General features: G+C 34.5%; 1 protein-coding gene across 2 annotated transcripts in view; it reads right to left on the bottom strand.

The window, feature by feature from the left end:
- Window positions 1-151: 151 nt before the first annotated feature.
- LOC147066489 (NFX1-type zinc finger-containing protein 1-like) overlaps window positions 152-27,902 on the bottom strand; it is a 64,333-nt gene continuing 36,582 nt past the window's right edge. For both annotated transcript variants that reach the window (XM_085955490.1, XM_085955491.1), the window contains exons 13-25: window positions 27,244-27,418; window positions 26,086-26,228; window positions 25,224-25,375; window positions 20,701-20,884; window positions 17,814-17,939; window positions 17,274-17,375; window positions 14,658-14,816; window positions 14,208-14,436; window positions 13,581-13,749; window positions 10,545-10,656; window positions 7,478-7,695; window positions 5,467-5,759; window positions 152-2,931 (exon numbers count right to left, since the gene is read on the bottom strand). In XM_085955490.1, the coding sequence (XP_085811616.1) occupies window positions 2,174-2,931; window positions 5,467-5,759; window positions 7,478-7,695; window positions 10,545-10,656; window positions 13,581-13,749; window positions 14,208-14,436; window positions 14,658-14,816; window positions 17,274-17,375; window positions 17,814-17,939; window positions 20,701-20,884; window positions 25,224-25,375; window positions 26,086-26,228; window positions 27,244-27,418 (2,820 nt within the window). In that variant the 3' untranslated portion in view covers window positions 152-2,173. The remainder of the gene's footprint in view (window positions 2,932-5,466; window positions 5,760-7,477; window positions 7,696-10,544; window positions 10,657-13,580; window positions 13,750-14,207; window positions 14,437-14,657; window positions 14,817-17,273; window positions 17,376-17,813; window positions 17,940-20,700; window positions 20,885-25,223; window positions 25,376-26,085; window positions 26,229-27,243; window positions 27,419-27,902) is intronic.

Genomic DNA, 27,902 nt, shown 5'->3' with positions numbered 1-27,902 from the left:
TGTCAAGATCTGACATAGATAGTGCACATTAAACTATGTCAGTCACACTATTTGTTTTCATTGAACTAAGAATATAAACTGCAAATGGTGCCGGTTAGTTTTTAAAATTCATTAATTGATGTGTAGTGAAATTAAAATGTCGTGTAGTCGATAAAAAATATTTATTTGGTTATAATATTATATAAAATTAAGACATAACAAGAAATTGAGGAAAACTGATATTCACATTTGGTCATAATCCAACTAAAAATATGGACATATTATTTTATGTTTATTTTCAAATAATATGTAATGATCTAACTGCCAAAACCCGATATTAAAAAATGTTGAAAAACAATTACTTAAATTAATACAAATAAATTCTGATACATCCAAATATATTTTGCTTATACTTATTGAAAAAAAAAACCAATATAATCCAACTACAGTAAAACCTCGTTAATTTTATGGTACCAAAAATCGAAAAAAAATTCAAATTACGAAATGTATGGGGGAAAAATATAAACATTTTGAATTTTTATTTTTTTTGAATTTTATTAATTTCGTTTACGATCATGCGCCTACGAAATTTCCGATTCCGTGTGTGTCAATGGGTCATAAAATGTCAGGATTATTTATATTACCTTCTTAAAATAAGCAATTTATGCTTTAAGAAAAATCTGTCACAATTTTCACAATGACAGGCTCATGAAATAGTGTACTTTATTACGATTTATTGAATATTTTTGTATGCCAGGTCTCTGAAATCATTTCGAATTAAAGGTATGGTTTTATATGAAAATAATGTTCAAGGGACTTTTTTTATCCATGTTCTTATTAACGAGGTTTTAGTGTAACACTTGAAACACAATATCATATCAGTATTTGTCAATGTCTGCTTTAAAAACAACGACAAACAGTTAAAACCTAATACAGATTCATTAAAACCTTTGTGACATTTGTTGGAATACAATTGGAAATTTGACAAGAAGGTTCAACATAGAGTATTCACATTGAAATGAAATTATTATCATGAAGCGAGTTTAAATTAGTGGTAAGGTAATAATGACAACCAATTAAAAATTGCCAACACTCCTACATGTTTTGTTTAGAATATTAGACAAAACAGTGATATTGAACGAGACGCACCCTTTGTGAAATCAGGATTGATGTTCCAGAATCTTTTGGTAGCAGCATTAGTTTTATTGATACATCTTCTTTTGGTTGTTCTTATATCAAATGTTGGCGACCAAATTGCAGTACACCTCTCTACCCTGTGTGAGTCGTATCAGGTCACCAACATTTGGACATTGAGCCACGAGCTAACAGAATCTGCCTCCGCCTACGCGTTCCCTACATTATGGATCTTTCTAATTGCATCTTTTCTGTTCTTTGTAATAGCTTTGACTTCTCTTGTCTTAAAAATACCCTCATTCATAATGTGATCACCCGAGGATATTTTCTTGGTATGGCGGTAGAGCCACCTTACAAAAGCACCTTTATTGCATTAGAATTTAATTTAATTTTCTCAACGATTTTGTAATCCTTTCTGTTATTTACTTTGTTTTCAAACCCAGATTTTACATTTTTGAAGGGACTGACAAAAAATAACAAAAATAGCGAGAAAATATAAATGTGGATATTGAAAAATTAAAAGAAATATTTTTTGTATTAAAAAAAAAATTCATGGCGTTTGTCGGAGTATGATACCAAGTTACTCATTTATCGGTCTCTTTCTTTAAAATTTCGGTATGTTTTAAAATAATCTAAGAATACTAAGGACCTGATATTTTTTGTTCCAACATTTTTTTTACTTTGTCAAAGGTCCACAAGATGGTACATAATATACTTGTCTTATATTAATGTAAAAAAACTATGTAAATCGATCATAAAAATATTTTGTCATCATTATTGGTACTTACTTTTAACCCCTGCGTTAGATTGAGTTGGTACAAGCAATCAAAGCAAAAAAACTCTACACAATTTAGTAAAAAAAACTAATAAGTACGTTTCAATTGTTTTGCAAATCGATTTATCAATTTTTGTACCTTTAACCCTAAATCAAATGAAATAAAATTTCTTATCATATTCTTTGTTTCAAAATCGGACAATACAATATTGTACATAACACTTACTGGAATATAAAATGTTACCATTATAGACATTTGTAGTGTAGTGATGATGTTGGTAGTATTTATTGAAGGTCATAGTTACCGAGTTGCGCCGCATCAGACCATGCGCTATGTTTTGCTCCGTCCATTTCTGGCGCCAGTCTATTGCTACTGATAAGTCTGTGGCTTGTTCCACCAATTTTTGCTTTGCACTCAGGACAAACTGCTTCTTGATTGGCTCCTCCGCAATCCCCTATGCAGTAAAAGTGTCCATTTGGACAAGCATACCAGTGGCCCTGTTTTAGGCCCATAGCGGCTACAATTGCCTTTCTCTCAACTTGGGTTAATTGTATACTAACACAGCCTTTCAACTTTTCGAATTCTTCATTGACTATATGATCCAGAACGTCAGTGTACACTTGAGCCGAAAACAGCATATCATTAATAACAGCGAAAGATGACTTCACATCTGCCTCTTTTCCCTCCTTCATTTGTGTTTTGCAGGCTATTTCTACTGATAGACCTTGGAGGATGTGTTCGGTTCTTAGAAGTTCGTTGGTAAAATCTTCACCTTGTTGAAGAGATATAGTCGTTCCAGTCTTTTCAATACATGTAATCAAATTATTGATTTGAAACATAACTACAGGAGATGTCAGTGCATTTTCCGACTTCTGAAACAAGGCTGCAATCCTGCCCAAAATGTGTACCACTGAGGAATATTTCTCAACATCTTGTAGGCTGATACGAATATCACGTTTCTTGTAAAATTTATTCAATTTAAGAGGCATGTTTTTCTTAATTTTATCTTGAATATCAAGAATAAGGTTTCTCCATCGAGTGACTGAAACCAAATTGAAGAAAATAGCTATATTGAAAATATTAAAACTATACATAGCAACTAACCAGATAACATGACTCTGGTATGGGATAGGTGGGTTATTTTATTACATTTCAATGTACCCTCTTTGAAAACTCTATTTCACAACGTTTTTATTAGATCGTATTCTTATTTGTCCGGTGGTTGTTTATCCGGTACAAGTCTTGCAATCGATTTTTAACAAACTTCCCGACTAGCTAGACATTTGAAACTTTTAGAATATATCAAAACACAATCCCAATGCATTTTTTTAATACTTTTAGCCATCTTTAAATAGAATTGAATTCATTTTCAGTTAATTCTGTTATGTATGAAAAGTTATTTCGGAAGAAATCCATAATCCAATCCACTATTATTGGTTGCTAGGGGTCTGGGGTCCTAGCAACGAAATTATTAATATATACGTGCGTTACTATGGAAATGAATATGAATGTCAAAATGACATTTCAGTATTATTTCTATCAAATACAATTTTTTTTGATCGTAAAGCTAGTCAAGTCAAGTTAATATGATTCAACAAAAAATTTAAAAATGTATATAAAAAGTTCTTTTTATCTTGTAATTATTTATTAGATAGATACATCTTATCTAAGTATCACTATAAAGTAAAATGAATAAACTAGAATAAATAATGACTTTATAAAAGAACAGTTAGAATTTAACTTTTTCCACTCATTTGTAGGAACCATTCTAAGATTTTAATTTAATGTACATCTAATTTAAAAAATAATGTTTTTCAAGGAATCCTCCCCCCTCCATGGGTTGGGCAAATGGTTAACAATCATTCCTCATAAAAAAATCTATTAATATAACCTCCACTCTGTGAAGGCACATTCGTTTGACTCGGGAGTCAACATGGTAATCTACTTTTTAATATAGAATACGTTTATAGACAAGACCTACCTCGACTAAACGTAATGCGGAGTTGTCACCTTTTTTTGTCAACATCTAGGTACCTACTCAAATAATTTAAAACAAAATTTGGTGTGTAACGAGTTTCCAAATTGTACTTAAAGAAAGCTTGCCGCACCGAAATTACAAATTGCGCGCTCTCCCTCTAGGCACCACCAGTGTAATTGTGTACCACGAAAAATATCAATATTTAGTGGCCATCCTGAACATGGATTGAGATTTGTAATCTGATGTATTATTTCAGTTGGAATAATCATTTAAACCAAACAGGTCAAGTTCAAGTTCCTACAGATTTCAAAATAGTGCGCCATTCAGGCACACAGTGCAAAAAAGCAATACAGGCGCGTGTTTCTAGTGATGCTAGCACCGCTGACTGGCCGAGACAGCGGATGGCGAAGATGAGAAGTTAGTCAGCTGTCCTGCTTGTCGTTTTGTATTGTATGATTATAACAAATTGTATTCGTGATGTTAAATGTATAATGTAAATTCTGTGTTCAAATGGAAACATGACCACGTGGTTAGTTCTGTTTTTAATTAATATATCTAACTTACCTCTAAAAAAAATACTGCGGCTTGACCCACTGTCACCCTTACAAAGGTAACCTGAAGTCATATTGTGTTCAAATAAATTGGGTTTTAAATTTTTTTATTTAATTTTAATTGTATTTTGAAAATTTCAGACGTAAATTGCGGAAAATAAAAATGTAAAATCGATAATTAAATGTACTAAAATGAAAGAGGACTGCAGAAACTACACGCAAATAGCAGGAGAACGTGAATTTCAGGCACGTGAAATCGGGGTTCCACTGTAATTTTTTTTTGTACAAAAGTTGAGTTTTATACTCAAGAAGAGTTTATAATCCTAACACACAACAGAAAAATTAAAGAGAACGTTATCTACAGGCAACATTTTTGAAACCTAATGTATTATTCTATTTTATTTCATATGTATAAAAAAACTATACTTAGGTGGATATGTATTATATTCTTTATAACACTACAACAGGCAATGACATTATTAATGGACAACGCACTCAATACAGTAGCTAGCAAGTAAATTCGCGCATAGCGACATTCGCACATGTATAGGTAGACGTCACGCAATTTCCATTATGCGATATCACGCATCGGGAATTTATAGCAATATCACCTTTATTGTAATGGTGTTAGAACAGTATTTCTATTGTCAATGTTCATTTGAGCGAAGCCGTTCGAACCGAGCCATTCGGCAGACCCGACAAAAAGCATCGGGAATTTATAGCAATATCACCTTTATTGCAATGGCGTTAGAACAGATTATGCCATTTGGCAGACCCGACAAAAAAGTGAGTGTCATTTTTTTTTCCAGATGCTTCGTCCATATTAATGTCATTGACAAGAGGCCCAATGACTGTAGTGTAGTGAAATAGTAGTGTAACAAAGTGAAACAATCAGGCTTTGAGAAAATCACACAAATATATTGTGACCTCACCGGAAATCGAACCCAGAGTTTCCGGATGAAAGGCCACTGCACCACGAGGGCAGTCGAGTGTATCACTGATATACTTAGATTATCAAGCTAGGATATTATAATTAAAAATTGTATACCTTTTTCCATGGCTTTTCCTTGTTGAAGTAAGTGATTAAAATTTGTCCTGAGATTAGTTAACTTTGCCTCAATAGTTTTGACATTGCCAAACGTTTTAGTTTTCACAGATCCTATTTGGCGTAGTGACTTCCTCACTAGATCCAGATAGCGAGGCGTATTGACGATGGGCGTGCTGCAATACGGGCACGGCCGGATGGAGATCTTTTGGGATTCGTTCGGTTTCACGTCCATCACCCAGGTGTCCAGACCATCCACCTCCACACTGTGCGGGCAGTCCACCAACTTTATGAATCTGACAGAAACATAGAACGTCGAAGAAAGGGGAATTAATAGTCAGTATTGATATAAATACAAAATCATGAGAAGTGAAATCATTTTTAATGGGTGTTCACAAAATTCATAATAAAAAAATTCATAAGTACAAGATCGAATATTTCTGCTAGCCCCAGGCGCACCCTACCCTACAAAATGGCAGGATAGTGATAGTCTACCTACATAATATACATACAAATTTCTATTATATATCACAACTAACAAAAGGAGAGTTTCGGGTATCCTACAAAATCAATCCTTTGTGATCGGTGGATGCATGTTGGTTTTCTTTTAAAACTTATTGTTACAAAACCACGACAATAATATGGAATGTTTTGGTCAATATTACAACGTGTCATACGTATACGTCTGAATGAAGTGATATTGTGTTGGTAACACTTGTCATAATAATCTATTCACAAATGTTAATAAATTATTTCTTTCCATAGTGTAATGCAGCGATTTCCAAACTGGGAGGCGCGAAAAGTTTAACACAATTAATATACAAAAAGGTTTGCAAATGCATAGTTTATAAAATGGCCGCTAATTATAAACTACACAAAAAATCAGTCTTATAAAAGGTTGTTTGCAAACCTGTCTGAAAATATGGAAACTAATTTTATAATACCCTTTTTCTATACTATTGTGAAGCGCGCTGGCTATCTCGTGAAAAAATTAAATAAAAGGGTCAAATCATAATGTTAAAATTTGAGAAAAATTAGTTTAGGAATGATAATACTTGCCTATTTGGTTGAAATTTAAAATAATGAATAAATCAATGCAAGGGCAAGGACTACTAATGTATTCACTGATTTAAAAAGACAAAGTGAAGGCATTCATAAAAAATGGAGCTTTGGAAATCAAGATTACAAAAAAAATAAGTTCGCCATGTTTCCACTTTTAAATGATTTCTGCACCAGATATATTGAAGCAAACAAAAATATATTTACTGAGTTCTTGGTTAGTTTGCTAAAGCACTTTTCGTGCTGAAAAAAAGTCGCTTGCGGCCTGTGTTTCAATGCTATTAAATATTTTAAATATATGCTTGTGCGTTGCAATTTGATGTGATATATGATGTTTGATATACTTAAATGATAACTCCAGTGTATAATTTACGAAACACTACATTATAGAACCACACTGCCCTTAACCTCAGCGCAGGCCCAAAGCCGGCCAAAGATCCTGGCCTGGGGGCCCGCTTTAGGATGTGGGGCCCATGATAGAATCCATTTGTCAATGAAGGATGATGAATTTGGATTGACTACTATTGAAATTGATTGTGCTAATAAACAAGCACATTCATCGCATGAAAAACAAATTAATTTAAAAATTAATATAGTATACCTAAGTATGTATGTAGTAAAAGTTTATTTTTATAATTTTTTTTTTTCATTTTTGTATTAGTATATTTATTGTATTAGTATATTATGGACTATTTAAAAAGGTGTCTGTATTATTTAATGAAATAAAGGGGGGGAGGCGCCAAGATTAGATATTTTCAAAGGGAGGCGTAATAACGTAAAGTTTGGAAACCACTGGTGTAATGTGATCACTCTTTCTTCGTGGTGTCATGTCACTTGGTGAAAACAATCAATTGAATTGTACACAATTATATTACAATACAATTTATTAGGAAAACAAAAATATTTGGAATATGTCGATCAAGAATGGCAAGGTGTCTGCCGATTTTTCACTGACCTGGCGTCTTCGTCATCTTCGTTGCCGAAAAGAATCTCAGGTACCGATTTGGGGTCGCAAATTTTGCATACAGGAGGACACAATTCCCCGCAGAGACCGCGGCAAGGGTGTTGACATTTCAGCGTCTGCTTGCAGGGCTCCGAGCAGGGCGCCCAATTGCAAGTCTCGCCACACAGTTTACTGCACTTACCGTGCTCACATCGGCGCCCACATTTCATCTAAGTAAAAAAAAATTGGTTCGTAGTATATTTCCGGATAATAGGCACTAACAAATATTTCAATTAATGAAATTTGGAATCACTGTAGTATTAATTTGACATAGCAGATATATGTACAAGCGTTTTTGAAATGAATTCATACATGGGGCTGTTGGTTTCAAAGTAGATAACCTCCATATTCTGCCATTTTGACGTAATCCCAAAAAACCACCAAGCACTTTTAAGACTGCATATAGAATATTTTCCTTTTGTAAACATATTATTAGATAACAATTTGAAAAAGCGAACAGTGAAATAAAATGTTATTACTGTCATTTAAATTAATCAAAAACCATGTTTAATGTTAGTTGTAAGATTTATAAAATGGCAGCTGATAAATGTAAATAACTTTGGAATCAAGATCCGGTTTAATTCTATCGGGTGGCGGAACAATAACTGTAAGTTTAAATCTTTTCGTACAATAAAGCCATTTTTTCATCAACAGAATGACCATCTTGCTGGATTTCAAGTTCAAATTGTCCAATTGATGCTTAAAAAAGTTAGAATCATGATGATTTGAAGTGCTTGGATCATTGATGACAATATCTCTTACGGCATCAATATTTCCCCTTGAATTAACTGGACGATGACGAATTGCTGTTGGTTTGTTTTGAATAGAACCACTTTCTTCGAATTTCTAGATTAAATAATTCTTCACTGCATTGTACGTTCTCACACGATTTCGCGGGAAAACAGCACAAATTTTACGTAATGCATTGTACTTGGATGTTTTCAACATTTTTATAATAAATTTTAATAATTTAAGGTGTTCTGTGATTGTGTACCACTGCATGATTAATTTATAGGTTATGTAGATGATGTATAAATATAAATGTTATACGATTGACAGCTGTAGAATAGCAGCAAATTCCTAAATAGTACCTAATGCAGTTCTTGTTGTGCCACCCTATAAATCCCATTCACCGCTGACGGCACAGCTGTTGTGCCCTCATTAGGGGACCAGTAGATATAATTAGCACGTTATTTAAATGTGGTAATTAAATAGTAATTAAATGCTCAGCAGCTAACAAACTGAGATGAATTTGATATTTTATGAATATACTTACATAAATGATGGAAGAGTACTTACAGAATCAAAATCAATAAAAATATCAACAAAAAATGGACATTACCAACTTTGAAACTGATAGCCTAACATAATATAGTCATTATTATGAAAGTTGTGAATAGGTTCGAAAAAAAAGTTAATTAAACGTAGATTGTGTAAGAAGGCATACACTGCGGGAAATAAAAACATACAACCGAGAATTAAATGTATGTACCAATATAAAATGGGACTGCAGAAATTAGTGCAAATAGTGGGAAAACGTAAATTTCGGGCACATAAAATCGGGGTTCCACTGTAGTTTTTGAGTAGTGTTTTAGATATCAACCACCAAATACGAGGGGGAGTTCCATAAGTTCGCGGAATGGGACAGAAAGAAAAGAAATAATTATATATCTTTTATACTTTCATTTTTCAATATAATCTCCTCGGACATGAATACACTTCTTAGATCGATCGATTAATTTTTCTAAACCTTCATAAAAATAATTTTCCGATTTGCCTTCAAAATGCTCGTTTACTGCTGCCTGTAGGGACTCATCATCATCAAAATGTTTTCCATGTGAGTCTTTCTTAAAATTTGGAAACAGGTAATAATCACTAGGTGCCAGATCAGAACTGTAAGGTGGGTGAGGCAATTCCTGGAAGCCGAATTTTCTCATAGCAGCCATTGCAATTTGAGCCTTACGAGTAGGTGCGTTGTCATGAAGTAAGAACAAGCCTTTTGTTAATTTTCCCCTCCTTTTTACTTTAATAGATTCTTTAAAGCGACTTAGAATATTAGCGTAGTACTGTCCTGTGATGTTGGTGTGTAGTCGTTTATAATTTATTAACAGGAATCCTGGTGAATCCCAAAACACTGTTGCCATCACCATCCCAGCCGATGGTACGACATTAAACTTCTTGGGGGCTGAACCACCCTTTTTATGCCACTGCATGGACTCCTGTTATGACTCAGGGTTATAATGATGAACCCATTTTTCGTCTCCCGTAACAATTTTGTTGATAAGTTCTTCGTGATTGACGACAGACAGTTTTAAAAACCGTCTAGAACATTCCACACGGTAACTTTTTTGATGTGGCATACGCATTCGTGGCACGCATCTTGCGTTTACCTTTGACATCCCAAAATTTTTATGTATAATTCTGGAACCTATTGTTTTTGATAGATTGAACCTTTCTGCGATTTCGATTAGTTTTAGCTGACCATTTACCATAAGGGCATATTTGAATTTTAATACTATTTCATATGTAGTGACGTCACTTGGCCTTCCACAACGTTCATCACCTTCTAATGACTCTACGTCGTTTAAAGAAACGTGACCATTTGTAAATCATGGTTTTCAGCAATAAAGAGTGCCATAAACCAATTTCATTTAGTTTTGGATGGTTTCCACACTTTTTCCGTTTTGTGAGAAATTTAATTACCGCACGGAGCTCAATATTTGACATTTTAAAAATGATCATTGACTTTAAATTGTTAGTTTGAATATTGGAAGCCATTTGATGGATCAATCAACTTGAAATTGCACAAGTATACCTAGAAAGGATTCTTCTATCTTTTCTTTGGACCATGTCCGATCCTAATAACCTAACAATAAAAAAATAATTTTAATCCCAATACTTGCATCTTTCACCGCCATTCTGCGAATTTATGGAACTTCCCTCGTATATTAGAATATTCCAATAACATAATATGTTAAGACTTGATTTCTTATTAGTTAGTGGCTATTGATCACAATACCTTGCAGGGGCGACATTGTACTCCACAGGGCAAAGGACACTTTGAGTGTTCGCACTTAACTTCACACATCTGCTTACATGGTGGACACGATTCTCGGCAAGGCTGTTTACAGCTGGAAATACGAAAAAAATATTTCAATTTCATAATATTCGAAGGAAGGTAGGTATTCATTTCTCTTCTTTAAACACAATAGGCCAGGCCATGCGACCCAATTACAGCAATACCCAGGATTCGAGAAAATTATAGACAATGTGTTGTGACTTCACCTGGAAACAAAATGAAGAATCAGTGAAGCCAGTGCCTTAAGCCTCAATTACATTGAGCTTCTTTACGAGCTGTGTGTTGGCGAATGTATAATCTGCCTGTAAAGTCGCCCAGTGTAATCATCGAACAAGCTAACATGTTCGATGATTACACTGGGCGACTTTACAGACAGATTATAAATTCGCCAACAAACAGCTCGTAAAGAAGCTTAATGTAATTGAGGCTTTACGCATTGGAGTACGAAGACTGTGCCGTGTTGTAACAGCGTCAATGGAGAGATCCGGGAAAATTTTAATTCAAAATTTTTTAAAACTATAATTTGAAATTAGTTGTAACTAGGGACTGCAATACCGAATGAAAATTCCAATACCGGTATTTCCAATTAAATACCGGTATTCGTGAAAAATAAAAAAAAACAGAAACCAATAAAAATAGATATAAAAGTCTCTTTAAAATATTAATATTTTATAGCAAAAATATCTAAATAAGTACCTACATAGTACATAATATCGTCACCGTTCAGGCAAAAGTCACCAACCCTAAAAACATAGTTTTGAGATATCGCAATTTGAAAGTTTGAAAATGCAGGAAAAATCAGATTTAAATGTTTTTAAGGTTTTATCTACATTACATTATTTTCTCATGTGTTCTTAATAATTTCTTTAAGGTACTTTTACTTTTTGATGCTAATTAAAACATCTAGAAGGTTTTGAAGGAGGTAAAGTAGCTCAATTATGGTTTGGTGACTTTTGCTTGTTAATAATCTGACCAAAGCGATCTTATTATAACAAGCTAAGGTAAACTATTCCTGTTTGGTTATTTTTGCGTATTTCAGACAAGTGATAGAAGTTTTCAAATGACAAATCAGTAAAACTCACCATCCATAGTATAGTGACTTTTGCTTGTATATTTATAACGAAGAATTTATTTTTTTAGAGTCAATAATGTCTATTCACCTATAATGACTTTTGCTTGTTAAGATTTTATCGAAAGTCATTTAGTGGAAAACAAATAATTCGGATTTAAGCTACATTTTACTAACTAATGTACCGTGGTGACTTTTGCATCTTAAAGAACAGAATTTTACGCTTCATGTGACATACTCAACTCAAAACTGCCATTTTCAGGGTTGGTGACTTTTGCCTGAACGGTGACGATATATTATTATGTAACTTTTAAAATAGGTAAAGGTAAGATATAGTAGAGATGCTGATGTTTACAAATACCTACATAAATATAGTATATTTATAGTTGAACCATTGGCACTTTCTTCTTCGAATGATCTTTCAATAAATGTATTGTGTTCTTAAATGTGTATGTGCCCCACTGGCAACTCCACCTAATGTTTTATTGCATTTTTTACACTTGGCAACTTCTTTACTTTTCCAAACACAAATTGCCCATTTTTTTGTTAAAAAAAAAATTATTTCTCAATTATTCTATAAACTACTATTGAGTAGATAAACATCAAACAATTAGGCACAGGCGAGTACATTATAATAGAATAATTATGTATATTATATTATAATATAAATATTCGCCATTAGGGCTAAGGTTAGTAATGATTATACAAACAAACAGTATGTAGATATTTAAGCGCAATTTCATATGCATCTAAAAATAGACCTGACAAGTCCAAGACCCGCGGGCGACTGGCGAAAATATTTGGATAAATTTAAAACTAGGGAAGCAATTACCTACTGTAAATATATTTCGCAACTCTGCACGTGTCCTTACTGGTCACCAAAGTCGAAGGTCAACGGAAATAAACCAGACACACTAACCCGACAAGAAAATATAGTCCTGTTTAAACTTTTTATATTAATTAATACATTTTACATCCATTTTCAATACCGAATATATCGGTATTGTCTGATTTTTAAAACCAGTATTTCAGTATCAAAAAATACTGGGATACCGGTTTTAAAATACCGGTATTGCAAACCCTAGTTGTACCTTGATTTTTCATCCCTCAAAATATGGAAAAATTCAGTAGGTATCCTAATTATATGGCAGTTTTAGGTAGCTTCAGCTAGTCGGTGAATTTTAGCAAATGAACATTCAGAGATGACTTGTTTTTCATGAAAAACCGAAGAAGTTAGACTCTAGAATTGCACATTCCGTACGATTCTACGAGTAGCCCTAAACACAAAATGGCACCTCGCATTCTAGTTGTAAGTCTCTTGCAGTTGCAATACATTGCTTTTGGCTGCTTACACAAAATTGACGAGGGAGTATTTTTCTACAGGTATATTTATAGTTGAATTTTATATTCAAAATATGTTTGTTGTGATACGATAGTAGGTAGGTATGCGAGATGCATGGAATGTCAAATTTAAATCGAATTTAATTAAATACCATCCAAATTTATGGATTTAGGTGTTCAAGGCTTATTTTGGCAATAGATGCACATAGAATCATGTATATAATTAACTAATTGGGTAAATCCAAAATTATAGTGGATGTCATAGAAGAAATTTAATGTGAAGTTCTCTATAAATAAATCTGCAATGAGAAGTCACATGTAGTTGACTTAATCAGTAGACCTGTGGTCCTTTTTTGCTTCGATTTCATACATTTAGGATCCCATCTCTATAGAATGAAGAAGGTTTTGTTTTGGCCCATTCTTTTGGATGATGCTTCTGTGCTATGAATGATAACAGTTATACCACAATTTTCAATGATTATTAAAATCAAATGGTAATTGAAGTATTTTTTAAAAATTACATGGTTCAATTTGGAATTATGGAGGTTTTATAGTGCTTTTATTACCTATGGCCGCACACCAGTAGGTGGCCACAATTTTCTTGACACGGCATATGTAAACGTCCACCGAGGCATTGTCCGCAAGTCCCTTTGCATTTGTGATCGCATCCCTTCAACACATGATCGCACTTTTCTTTGCAATACATCATCAGTAAGAAAGATGCCTTCTCACATTCTGCGAAAAAAATTATATTTATTAGTTGCTTTACCCTCCACCACCACCATGGCGTAATGAATGTCAGACACCCTTGAAAGTGCCCCAGGAGCACTTCCCAAGACCTCAGTTGGCGTGCACTAGAGTCTGAGTGATTCCTATTTTAATACAATGTATTACGGTCAATTCTCAATGAGAAAAGACCTTCTCACTCGCCATAAAATGCGGCAAACTTTTATGGTATATGCAAACATACAATTCAAGCAAAATTTTGTCAATCTTACTGTCAAGTTACTGAATCGGATGACCTTCCTCCACCCTTTTACACTGGTAAATAGATCATGTAAAATTATGCTATTGCAATTCTTGTTTATAGATTTTACTATTATATAGGCTTTATAAGGTAGAGCACAATGTATATAGGTTTTCCATCAAGAATTGTTAGAAAACCGCCTTAGAGATATTACAGATTTTCTTACCGATTTTGCTTTGGTTGCACGGTACGAGGAACTTGTGTCCACATAGAGATTGAAAGACATTTTCCACTAGAGCTTGGCAAACGGCGACATCACATTCGGCACTGCACAGTTTTTTACATGGATGGCCACATGCCAAAATGCGTTCACATTTCGATTCGCAAGGCACCGAGTCGGCGTTCCCACTGCACGCTGCTTTGACGATATGACCACAAAACCGAGGTTTCGGAACCTAAAATATTTTAAATTAGATAAAAATAACATGTCAAAAAATGACGAGGGTAACTTTACTGACCATTTAAGAAGAAACTAGAAAAGATTGACACATAAAGTTGACTATCATGTTGCCGAGAATGTAAAATAACGTAATCTAAAAATAAAAAAAAAACACCTTTTTCTAAATAACATTGTACATAACATTATAATGAACTAAGTAATTATTTTATTACACACCTTAACATCGCACGTATTGCAGGGTTGATGGCACAATTGTTTGCAAAAATGAGTACATTTCATTACTCTACTGCACTTCTTCATACATTTAGTTTCATTGATATCTACACTGCAAGCAGTTTTATCAGAATGAGGACATTTATCCCTCTTCTTATCAACCTGAAAAACAAATAGATAGATATTACAGTCTGTCATACATGGCGGTCAGTAAGGGTACAGCCTCAATGCCATCTGGATGACAGGATTAGGCTGATTGAGCGTCGCTTGGGGACGGCAGTTACTCGAAGGGAGGCAAATCATTTGGTACATAAAGAAATAGCTACCTAAACTTAGTAATAAGGAAAATATCTTTCCATTAAAAAAATCAACTCACTAGTTGGAAACAAACTGACGTATTAATTAACAGAACAGGTTTAACAAGACTGTATTTTTTTTGTCGGGTTCGCGACGTCTAGTCTACATCCGTCACCCTTCGACATCCATTTTGAACATAAATGACACGGATGATATGAAATACCGTATAAAAAAATGGGGTGGCATTTTGTCTGGGGACGTCACTGAATCAAAAAAATTTTAAAATACACATAGTCTACCTACTACTTGACAACAGCAAGTGGGTAACAGAAATTTAATATAGAATACCTTTTGTTGAGTCGTCATAGATTTTCAGGCTTTATGTACTGTACTATTTAAATTGTCATATTACACCCGATTCTCTTTTTGCACAGGGGATATGTTCCAAAGACTACCGTGTAAAAAAAGATAAGGTGTCCATACAAAAATGGTGGATAGGTTCTATTACTTAAAACCAACTCAAATTACGAAATTCTTGAACTCAAAATTTATATTTATACTTATACATAAGAATATTCATACATAAATAATTACAAGATGAAAAGAACTTTTTATATACAACGTTTTAAAATTTTCTGTTGAATTATTATGCTCAAACTTGTAATTGATATGAAGTAAATAAAAAACAAACAAACGAATATAGAATACTGAAATGTCATTTTGACATTTCATTTTGATTTCCATAGTAACGCACGTATATATTAATAATTTAGTTGCTAGGACCACCTCCTTAGCAACCAATAATAGTCTTTTACTTTTTACGAATTTTTCTGAAATAACTTTCCATACAAAACAGAATTAACTGAAAATGAATTCAATTCTGCTTAAAGATGGCTAAAAGTATTAAAAGAATGAATTGGCATCGTGGTCCGATATATTCCAAAAGTTTCAAATGTCTAGCTAGTCGAGAACTTAATTTAGCATAGAGAAATGAAATATATTCATTCTGTGTCGCTACTTGACAATAAACGTGCCTGTTTACTGCTGTTTTTCGCTGACGAAAAATTACTCATCGCAGGAAATATTTAATGAACCCGAAGTAACTGACTAGTGGCGCCATGTATGTACGTATGTGTGTCTGGGCAGCATCTGGTGACAACATATGTATGCACCAGTGGCGTGCGGTCCATTGCAATGCAATTTTTTGATAAATATGTACATACATATTTTTTTTTATTTTTTAGGTTTTTTAAAACAGTTTTAAAGCAAAAAAATCAGTGTAAATAAAAAATAATCGGTGTAAAAAAAATAATAATAAAATAAAAATACTTTTTTTAAACGTATTATTTCGAAACCGTGCAAAAAAAGCCGTGTAAAAAGAGGATCGCGTGTATGTTAAATTAAAGATTAAAAATACATATATCACTCGAATACTTGTATTAAATAAGGCTCTAAGTACCAAAAAGTAGTATTGCCTGTAGTTACAAAATACCGAGTCATTGCAGTAAAATTTCATGAAGCAGACCTTTTGAAAAATGTAGTTTTACAGTGTGAAGCAATCACGGCAGCTTCTATAATTTTAGGTATTAAAAACTCGCAAGTGTCAACACACCATCGTCAGCTATTTTATATTGAATGCCGTTAACCACTGCAGTGCTACTTACACCATTATAAATAAAACACGCCAACGAACTTACAACGTCGACAGGTTAATTATTTTGCTGTGTTTTTTTGACTTGCTTGAGGCACTTAGACTATAGTTAAAGTTATTGACGTTGGTATGTAGAATATTTTTCTATAAAAATGTCAGTTTTTATTATTTTGGTACTTAGCGCCTTAATTAATACACGTATTCACTTGACAAACAGTCGTCGTAACCCACCAATTTAATTGATATTTCTGGCCATTCGAACGAGGAGTTTTAGCATACATATCTGTGTAAAATATCATGTTTTGATGAATAGTTTTCTTTTAGATTAAAAAAATCAAATTGTCATATTCGATATAAGACCAATTAAATAATTGCAATATGTCATATACCGAAGGTTTTAGGATCACAGGGGGTGGGGCTAACTACAAAAATGGATGTTTTGAGTTAGTACCGGTTTCGATAATGCCGTAATCATATTATTTATTGGTGACACAACACAAATTCATGGATCATTTTTCTTCTGGAAAACTTTGCAGGTGAAAAGAGACTTTTACCCTGTCTTCTTAGAGAATTATTTATACAGAGTAGAAAGATACGTAGGTATTAAAGTTTTTCAATATTTTGGATTGCATGATATCTATAAAATCAAATAAAAATGTGTAAAATCTTACCACAATGGTGCATGTGTCACACTTTTCGTGACATTCCTTGGGGCAAGGATGATCCATCGAGCAACCCTCATTTTTAAGAGTGCATGGCATATGACAGATGAACTAAAAATATATTTAAAACCATTACATACTGAAGCCTACCATTTGCATAAATCACTGTGCAAGTGTTAATTTTATTTACATATTTCACTGTAAAGGGTTTTAAGCCGAACGGTCATAATATATCATGTAACCCACGTTAAATGACTCACCATGTGGACGACTTTACATTATGAATTTATGGTTTACATAACATAATAAGACTAATACAAGAGATATATACTAATAGAAGAGAAGTGCTAATACAACCTTAAAAATTAAATTTAAATAGCCAAAAATAGAGATCCATGCTCTCATGGATCCACGATAGTACGCATATTTATGAAAATACAAATCCACTTTCGTGTAAATGAGTGTACAATTATTATGTTACTATTTTTGTTGCCGGGGTGAGGTGAAAACTTTAAAGTATTTCTATGAAAATATTGAAGGATGACTCACCTGTTCATGGTCAGGGTCACTTTTCTTGTGGCAATTTCGAGTACAGACATGTCCACATTGCAATCGGTCAATACACTTTGTTGCGCAAGGAACATTAGCTATATCCTCATAACAAAGCTTTGATGTCTAAAAAAAATAAAGAAAACTATAATAACACAGCAATATTTATATTATCTCTCTTCTTGGTCGTGCACTCATGGCTGAGGATCGTGACCACATTTAAATGTCGCCATCCTTCGAGCGACCAAGACTTTCCATCCTTCTCGATCTTCCGCTTCTCTCAGGGCAGAATGGATGGTGCCCCCAGTCAGCTCTTTCACTTGGTCGCTCCATCGCGCAGACGCTCTTCCTCTGTTTCGCCTTCCCTGAAGGCTACCCAAAACTACCAGTCTCTCTAGGTTGTCCGGTCTGCGCCTGACAATATGTCCAAAAAACTGCAGAATTCTTCTCAGACATATCGTCGAGAGCCGTTCCTTTATCTTCAATCTCTGGATGATTGACTGGTTCGTCCTGTGCTCCGTCCAAGGAATGCAAAGCATTCGGCGCCAACACCACATCTCAAAGACATCAATTGCCTTCAGGGTCCACGACTCGACTCCGTATAGAAATATCGAGAACACTAATGTTTGCACAAGCATCATTTTTGTGGCAATCGAAATTCCCCGATCCTTCCATATAGTAGTAAGGCGTGTGATCGCATTTTTCGCAATCTGTGTGCGCCTTCTTATTTCTGCTTCGCATCCGCCCTTTCCACTGATGGTCGATCCCAGATATACAAACTCGTCGACTGTTTCGAGGTTTTGGAGTGTACTTGGTGTTGGTAGAAGGTTGGCCCGATCAACAACCATTGACTTGGTCTTATTCCTATTAATAAGGAGGCCGTATTTGCGACTCTCTTCTTCTACCCGGTGTAGCAGCTCTGTGAGTTCTCTTTCACCAGCAGCAATATTTATATTATATTTCTATACATAATAAATACACTTATAAAAGGTCATTTTAGATGTCAATTCTGTTGTCCGTTCAATTGGGAAACGGCGATGTATATTTACATATTTTTTATCCACTAAAAATGAATATTACTAATAACTTTCTACACATATTGGTTGGTATAATGCAGTACTTATATTTGAAGAAATAATAATATTTTAATCGAAATTAGAAAAATACGAAAACATAAAAACAACGCTGAGAAACGATATTAGAAATTAGAAAAAAATATATAAAAATAACGCTTCGCCATCCTGACTAAATAGTAGGGTCGTGCCTAAAGGCTCAGATTAATATCGCTAAATAGTTACCTATTTTAATTAGGTAGGTAGGTAGGTACCAACTTTTTCAGTTACAAAAGAATATATTATAAATAAATTATAATAATAAAAATAAAGAAAATATAAGAATTATACTGATTTTTTTTCTAATTTGTACATTGTAGGAAGCTTTAGTCTTTTTTTGACGATGTGATCACTTTTCTTCCATAGCCATAAATAGTCCCGATAAATCTCAATAAAATCTTTCATTAAGTCATTTACACGTCAATTTGACTGGCAACTCTAAAAACGGATACGATAACTGATGGAAAACCCATCCTGCCTGGTCTCCGTTTCAGTTTCAGTCATCCGCTTCAATTTTGCATTTACACATCAGTTTAACTGACAGCTCAACTGAAACAGAGACTGATTGGACAACAAAATTAATTGTTTAAAAGCACCTCAATATATCATAACATTCATTATCCACTGATGTAGGCCTGAGCAAAGAAAAGGTCAAGAGCTGTTTACGAATTTTTCTAAGGTGTCCTGCACATAGATATTCGGTGCGATTCTAACTTAACCGAACATAGAAATAAAATTGCATTTCAAACTATGAAAAATTTTGATCCTGTTTTTGATATCGTTTAAGTATTTCAGTGTTAAAATATGATTGGCTGGCTATTGATAACCAATTTCATAATATGCGCATCTATTCTATACACGTTGCCATTGGCGGCTGTGGAGGGTAGTTTATCATAATTATGTATTGAGGCAGTTAATCGTTGGTGGTTGTGCTATGTTTTATCAGCACCTCTCTTGGCTGTGTTAACTTTTAAAGCGAGATAGACAGTTTTAGACGGCTGAATTGAATTTGTATAGTTTTTGTTGAATAAGGAAATTGTTTAACTTTCTAAAATGTCAAAATTGGATAAATAATATGCCGTATCACACCACATCATCAATACATATAGTTAGGGCACTTAATTGATACCTTGATTTAAAAACACAAAAACCGATAGCCAAAAATTAACTCAATTTGATAAACATTTCTTGTAATAACAACTTTACAAGTTAAATTTATCATAATTAAGTAAGACGCCCGTGGCTTAATAATTGGTAAAGCACATTGGCGCGAATCCAGTGGTTACATGTTTAAGTCCCACCGGGCGACGTATTTTTTCAAAAAAGATTTTCTCTACATAATAGGTAGGTATATATTTGAGGTGTTTACAATTTAAATATAAAGAATATTACATTCTTAAATCTTGTGAATTATTCGTTAAATAAAATAAATACTTTATTATACAGTGATATCACTACGGAAACAATTTGTTCTAACCAAAGTATTATGAAGAATAGCTCACTCTTTCTGTCAGGGAGGCGGGTTCTTTTTTGTTTTAGTATTTATTAAATAAAAATTGTTCTTTCAACACATTTATGACACATTTTCATAAACTAAAAGTTACGGAAAAGCATGGAAAGTAATGTAGATTAGGTTAGGTTAGGTAAGGTACAAATAATAAATCATCTACTATGACAGAAAATAAACCATTTAAGCAATGATAAAATATGTATTTACGATGTGGTGTGATACAGCATAATATTATAATCGTTTCAATGGCTAGGAACCGACTCACCTTATGCGAGCAAAGGGGAAGTGTCACATCAGTTACTGTTATCAAACATTTTGCCTCTAGAGGATTTTGGCAGCATTGGATACTCTTCACATGCCCACAGGGTAAAGTTTTCTTAACCAACACACTACAAGGACGGCACTTTTCATTGCATCGCAACAAGCACGGATGATCAAATGGACAAGACCTGGATTTAAACATAAGACAGACGCTTATTAGTGTTTAGTAGATATTACATAAAAAAAAAAAACTTGAGTAATAAAAACAAAAGTGTATTCTTTGCGGATGATTGTTGGGTCATCAGCAAGCATGTGGGATTGTCAGTATAACGTATCATATTCAGAACCTATTCATGGTTTATTCTCAACAGTACAGTTTTATGAGATTAGTAACCCAAGAAACATCGCCAAAGAACATGAAGGCTATAAAATGCACAATGTATTTATATGTGATACATAGCATATCATTTCTTTTTCAAGTTTTCTCTCTGCAAATAACGATTGATATCATTATGGTTACCCAGTTGAAAGCTGCAAAAACCATAAAAAAAAAAACTCACAGGATTGGAAGATCAAAAGGATGGAAAATATAATTGACATTCATGCAGATGTATCTAAAAACCGAAAAATCTTTAATTCAAGATATGTGGCGTCTAATTACAAAAAGCGACAAGTCCACAATTCAATATTTTCGGGAAACAACGTTTTTATGTTTCAAGCTTCAATTATTTGTTTTAACGTGAGATTATTTTTTCTGTTGTATTCTATGTCGAAATTAGAACCAAATGGCAATTTGTTTCAGCCGATAAACTCTTAAATGTAATAAATATAGGCAAAATAAAATTGGACGTAGCGCTATTTGTATCTCACTTTATAATTTACTCCGCATAAGGCACATATTTCCGTGGCACTGTCACGAGTTTACCAGATGCTACAGCATGAGAGACGCCCTTTTCAATATTGAACGTTCCCTTATTGGTTGACTTAAACACGCGCGAAATCAACCAAGCTTTAAATAATATGAAACACGGACTTGGCACTTTTTTTAATAAATCGAAACTTAAAATATTTTTTTTCGTAGGGTTATGTCGCATTTTGGAATTTATAGATCAAAATACATATTGTGTAAAATTATACAAAGAATACGTGCGTATTTTTTTCTCGATTTTGTCCAAATGTGGACTTATCGCTTTTTGGAATTAGACGTCTCATATGCAGAACCTATTCATGGTTCATTCTCAACAGTAGAGTTTTATGAGATTAGTAACCCAAGAAACATCGCCAAAGAACATGAAGGCTATAAAATGCGCAATGTATTTATATGTGATACATAGCATATCATTTCTTTTTCAAGTTTTCTCTCTGCAAATAACGATTGATATCATTATGGTTACCTAGTTGAAAGCTGCAAAAACCATAAAAAAAACTCACAGGATTGGAAGATCAAAAGGATGGAAAATATAATTGACATTCATGCTATTGATGTATCTAAAAACAGCAAAATCTTTAATTCAAGATATGTGGCGTCTAATGCTGAGCTCTACGGGCTGTACGAAGATTGCAGCGCAGTTCAATCAATTAAGATTGGGAGACTGCGATGGCTAGGTCATGTGCACCGTATGAATGACAATGAACCGGCAAAGAGAGTGATGTCCAGCAATCCAATAGGACGTAGAAGAGGGAGGCCAAAGATTCGCTGGTTGGATGGAGCTGCCAGTGACTGCCGTATTCTGGGTGTACCAAATTGGAAAGCGCCCACACTGGATAGGGACAGGTGGAGGGAGCTGTTGGGGGAGGCCAGGACCCACACCGGGTTGTCGCGCCCCTGATGATGATGATGAATTACAAAAAGTGACAAGTCCACAATTCAATATTTTCGGGAAACAACATTTTTATGTTTCAAGCTTCAATTATTTGTATTAACGTGAGATTATTTTTTCCATTGTATTCTATGTCGAAATTAGAACCAAATGGCAATTTGTTTCAGCCGATAAACTCTTAAATGTAATACATATAGGCAAAATAAAATTGGATGTAGTGTACCTCACTTTTTAATTTATTCCGCATAAGGCACATATTTCCGTGGCACTGTCATTAGTTTAACGGATGCTACAGCATGGGAGACGCTATTTCCAACATTGAACGTTCCCTTATTGGCTGATTTAAATACGTAAAGTGGAGTACCCTTTATTAGATAATTTTAAACAATATGCGTTTTTATAAAATCAATTGTGTAAAATTATATTTTATTTCAAAGCTATTAACGGTTGTAACTATCAATTTATAAAATATTCCTAGTCTTGGGAGAATTAAATATTCATTCTCAATTGGATGCCGCATATCGTTTTTCAGTGAAATTTTTTAACGATTTTTTAATTTTATCCATTTCTCGTAAAAACAAAATCTGTTAATACAAACCTCCACTCTGTGGAGGCCTATATGATCATATTAGGATCGGACATGGTCAAAAGAAAAGAAGATAATAATAGGTATATTTTTATCAAGGTGGAATTGTTTTAGTAAAGAAGATTTTTACTTCACTGATGGAGCATTATCCATAATACAACTATTCACAAATAATAATTTACTCGAAGTAGGTATTTAGTGAAAGCATTGGCTAATGCACATTACCGATGACTTTAGTGGAAAGTTAGCGTTGCTTCTCAACTTTAAAAAGAATTAAGTAATTTTTGAGAAATACCATAACTCAAGGATGCTCTTGCGATGTTAAGTATCGGGAAAAAAATGAAATCGACAGTGTTAGAGTTCAATATTCGTGTAATTGATGTGCTTTCAAAATCCAAAAATCAGAGGGTAGACTTCTTGCATAAATATAGGTGAGTCTTTTTTTGCACTCCCTAATATTCTTGTCACCGGCCGCCACTGGTTGTAGTGTCATTAAAATTTATAAAAATCCTACTACTGAAAAGTTCACATTTTGCAGTTCCGACCTTATACGTAGGAGGTGTCGATCTATCTATGTTATGAATGACATTGGATGTGTCAGATACTACACTGTACACCAACCTCTTGCATACGACTAAGTTTTACGTTTCAACAGCAGTTATTGAGCTATTCTGCCATTCAATATAACCAATTTTTAAGTAGGATTTCAAATAGAGCCCTGTTAATTAATGCTCATTATCATAAATTCAAAATGTGTCCAATATAAATGAGTAAAATGGCGACCAATATAGATACCCAAAACTGTCGCACAGATTTTGATATATTTTAGAGAATTAACAAAAAATTACGATTCCCGCATTTAAAATAACGTTGCGGTGTCAAACACAATATTAAAATGGCTCTACTGAAAAGTTACCATTTTGCAGTTCTGACATCTATACGTGGCGATTTGATTGTTCGGTGTTCTATGGAGTATACAGATTGTCGTTAGTGCAACAAATTTTTAAATCCATAGAAAGACCTCTCATAAAAATACCTTTAAGATATCTAAAAGAAAATAAGATTTTCGCTTTCAAAGAAACAATAAATTTCTTCACCATACATACTTCACCATACATCTTGGGTTCAGATTTGTTATTATAGTTATATATATTGATACCAGATGGAAGTCTCCCACAGGAGACCACCTCAAACGACGGACCGAACCATCAACTTTCCCATAACACCACAGCCTACGTCCACTCTTCGCGGCTCTCGCAGCCCCTGGCCGAGCGGAGCCTACCTCCACTGAAAATACGAACTTCGAAATACGAACGCATCGGACGCCGAACAGGCAACAGCTAGCAGCGGAGCCTACCTCCACTGAAAATACGAACTTCGAAATACGAACGCATCGGAAGCCGAACAGGCAACAGCTAGCATCCCAAGCATAGATAAGCCACAAGATGTCCAGCCAAAAAGACCGCATCGGCAGCATGCCAAGCCGCAAGACCTGACTCTCTCGCATCGGACGCCAAACAGCCAGCATCTCTTCTCTCGCCTCGGATGCGAAGCTACAAGCATCTCCAGCCCAGCCAGCATCTCCCGCCAAAAAGACCGCATCGCCAAGCCGCAAGCACTGACTCTCACCTCGGATGCCAAGCATCAGCAGCCCAGCCCGCGACACCACGTCTGCAGCCCGCCAAATCGCCATTACCAACCCACCGCCAACGACAATACCCTGTATCAATGACTTATAATAATTCAGTAACAACAGCATACACCGTGCGTTTCTGTCTCCCACCCCCGCTTCTTTGGCCATGACATTATCACGGTCTGCCATCTCCGCCTAAGCGCGAAGAAGGCCGGTGATAATATCTTTGTATTTTTTTTGACCATATCCGATCCTAATAAGATCATAGCCTCCACAGAGTGGAGGTTTGTATTAAAAGATTTTTTTTATGAGAAATGGATGTTAGCCAATTGCTCAACCTATTAGGTATACTCTGACTCATACACAAATTGAAAAACAAAAAACAACTTTCCAGACCCAGGATTCGAACCTGGGACCCATGACGTTATAGGCCGACAAATAGCGTGTGAAATAATAGATATACAGCAATAACATACAAACAGACTCACTTTTCACATTTTTCCATACACATGTAGTTTTTGTGTTCAGTATCAAGCACATGACACTTCATCTTGCAATAGTGTCCGCATTCAAGTAGAGTGTTGCAATCCTTATCACACCCGCCGAGACTGACTAGATCGAAATCCTTTTTGCTTTTAACCTGCAAAACATCACAGAATCATTATTATACAGAAATATAACATGCCAACGTAGCCTTTCCTCGGCAGACCAGATAATTTTGTAGTGTTTTCGCTTATGTGTTGATCACACTGCATTTGAAAGCTCTGGAAACAAAAATGGTAATTTCACCCACTAAAATTTATGAATAAATTAACGATTTTTGGTTGGATTGGCAACATTCCTCACACAGTACTGTCGCCTCAGCAAGATTTATATTGGTAACACTGTTAATCCATTGACAGACAGCCAGATTACAACAGTTTACTAAATCTGCTACAATTTTTTTATTATATGATTAATTTTAATATTTTTTTAAAACTTAAGTACAATAAAAACGAAACAATAATGTGGTCGGTCGATAGTGTGCGTGCGTATGGGGAGCCGTCATTAATGCCTGGCAGCCGATGACCGCGTATTCGTATGTATACGTACATATACAATCAACGAACCGTATCATTGTTTCGTTTTTACTGTAGGTATGTATTGACATATTTCAATTTAAACTTATTATTTTAAATATGAAGGTATATTTATAGGGCTTTAAGAAACATCTAAAAATTAAAAATAATACATTACTACTAAGGACAAGCAGTGCCAAATTGATGCCGATTGTCCAGAATGACTTGGTCAACAGCGGCGTCAAATTGGCGCCGATTGTCTCCAATGGGTTAAATGTAATTTGTAACATACTTGGGTTAGAACACCAGAATGGTTTTCGCATTTCAATGTTAACGAAGGTCCAACTGCTCCTTGGTTAACCAAAGTTTTGTTAATCTGTTTCCAGATGTCACTGCTTTGAGTCAGATTACTCATATTGCCAACGATGAAGAACCCTGAATCAGATTTAAAAAATATAGATATAATTCTATTAATCCATCTATAACATATGTGAAATATTTCTAATAACTATACTGTCCGAGACAGTGGCGAAGGGTTGAGGTAGGCTGTGTGATTGTGGTGATCCAACATAAATAGAGCACACTAAACATTGTTAGACATACTTATTTGTTTTAATTGAACTAAGAATACAAATTGCAGATGGTATTTGCTTGTTTTTAAAATTCAATTAAACCCTGCCTAACCAAACCATAATAGATATCAGATAAAAAATAAATACATCATTTTAGATATTTTGGTTATCATACAACCCGTTATATTGTCGCAGGTAAATCCTACCACGGTTCTGAGTATATTGAAGGCTTTCCATGTTCAGTACTCAAGACTGGCTCTGGGCAGGTGATGATCTGCTAGTTTTACCCAATCTTCAACACCGTCAGAGGCCAGTTGTTTCCTAAGCGGACAGTAGATACTCTTCAGGTGGAACGGTCAAAAGTGCAGTTGTCACTTTAAAGCTTCTTCAGGATTTAAACCATATTTTGCACGCAGTTTCAAATTCAAGATAATAGGAAATTACCACAGAACAGATAATAAATGGAATACCGATAGGCTATATTCAATACGCCGCATGGTGAAGCAGGCTTTTGAATGTGTGAGTGTCCTACGAAAATGAAGCACGCATTATGCACGTGCAATGGTGTGTGTAATATACCAACATTAAATGAGCGTAAATGCATAAACCAAGAGCAGTTTTCAGTATTCGACGCAAAACATATTCTTGACACATGTGTAAGTTTAACCCGGATTCTTCCTTACGTTTAGAAAATCGTCAGGTTTCTCTTGATTTACACCTTGTATTAAACGTCAGTCCCATGTGAGGTCAAGACATTTTACATGCGTAAAATAAAAGACAAAGTAATCAATAAATTACACATTCTCTAGAGAATACACTTAATTGTTATGTAATGCATATTTAATATAATAATTTAGATAAGTGAAAAATATTGTAACCTTCTTTGGCTCTGGACAAGGCGACGCAAACACGATTAGGCGTAGAAAGGAATCCAATCTTCGCTTCTTCGTTGCTCCTTACTAGAGATAGTAAAATTATTTTACTTTCCTCTCCTTGGAAATTGTCCACGTTTATGATGCGAACCGAATCCAACTCAGGATAATGTTTTTTTTCCTAAAAAAGGGAATTATTAGTAGGTACATACTGTTAACTTGTTGAACGCGGAGCATTTAATTACAACATTTAAATAACATGCTAATTATATCAAATGGCCAAGTAATGAGGGCACAACAGGTGTGCCGTCCGCGTTGAAAGGATTAAGGGTGGGGGTGGGCGAATTCAATAACGACAACATGCGGTAGAAAAGTATTTTTCTAAAAAGGATGATTGCAGCGTACTATATTATTTGGTAAATGAGAGGAGTAATATGGAGTGGCCGCCCGGTGAGAGGTCCGCTTCCTGATGCACACGTAGGACCCTGTCTTCTCGGAATCGACTGTGGTCGCGCAGGTAAAATGCTTGTTAAAACAATTATTCTTAAATCTACAACTAAATATTAATATCATGACATGTTAAATTTAAGCTAACTGTTATAAGAACACCCGAAGTTCGTTCCGGCCTAATCTCCGAAGACTAATCAAAATAGTACATTTCATAA

Source organism: Rhyacophila brunnea, unplaced genomic scaffold (assembly GCF_057557595.1).
Source record: "Rhyacophila brunnea isolate RB1 unplaced genomic scaffold, BYU_Rbru_1.0 scaffold_5, whole genome shotgun sequence".
Classification (NCBI taxonomy): Eukaryota; Metazoa; Arthropoda; class Insecta; order Trichoptera; family Rhyacophilidae; genus Rhyacophila; species Rhyacophila brunnea.
Note: the sequence above shows the minus strand (reverse complement) of the source record. Positions and strands in the feature narration are given on the sequence as shown.